Here is a 457-nt window from a genome sequence, read left to right on the forward strand (position 1 = left end):
GCAACGGCGTCCGTCCCAACCCAGAATGGCGTCCCGGGCAGCGACGGCGACGAGCGAGCGGCCTCTTTCATCCCCGCAGGCGACGTCGGGGGCGCCAGGAGGGTCTCGGAGCTGCCGCCGACGGCCATGTTCCCCCTCAGCGTGTCCAGGACGCGGCTCGACAAGGATGATTCCACGGAGAGCGACGAGATGGCGGGTAAGAGGGTAATGCATTTTCGCTCGGGGTTTTTACCTCTTGTTAATATAGATATTTTTTCTTATCTTGTTTTTATTTTTATATGGAAGCGATTATGGTTTATTTTTTTAACATCGATTTTCCCTTTTTTTCCCCTTTTTCGTCTATTTATGTGGAAGCGATTACGATTTTTTAAAAACATTCATTATCGTTTTTATGTGTGTATGTGATCCGTATGAAAGTTCTTTTTGAATTTTCTCCTGTCTTTCCGATGATCTATCC

At 47.5% G+C, this 457-nt stretch overlaps 1 protein-coding gene across 1 annotated transcript in view; it reads left to right on the plus strand.

Moving 5' to 3' along the window:
• Positions 1 to 24: 24 nt before the first annotated feature.
• The window catches only part of LOC119585650 (protein Aster-A-like), a gene marked incomplete at its 5' end in the record, with an annotated part of 4,520 nt that continues 4,087 nt past the window's right edge, over positions 25 to 457 (plus strand). The window contains 1 exon segment of the mRNA XM_037934324.1: positions 25 to 196. Within this exon segment, the coding sequence (XP_037790252.1) occupies positions 25 to 196 (172 nt within the window).

Source organism: Penaeus monodon, chromosome 20, assembly GCF_015228065.2.
Source record: "Penaeus monodon isolate SGIC_2016 chromosome 20, NSTDA_Pmon_1, whole genome shotgun sequence".
Lineage (NCBI taxonomy): Eukaryota > Metazoa > Arthropoda > Malacostraca > Decapoda > Penaeidae > Penaeus > Penaeus monodon.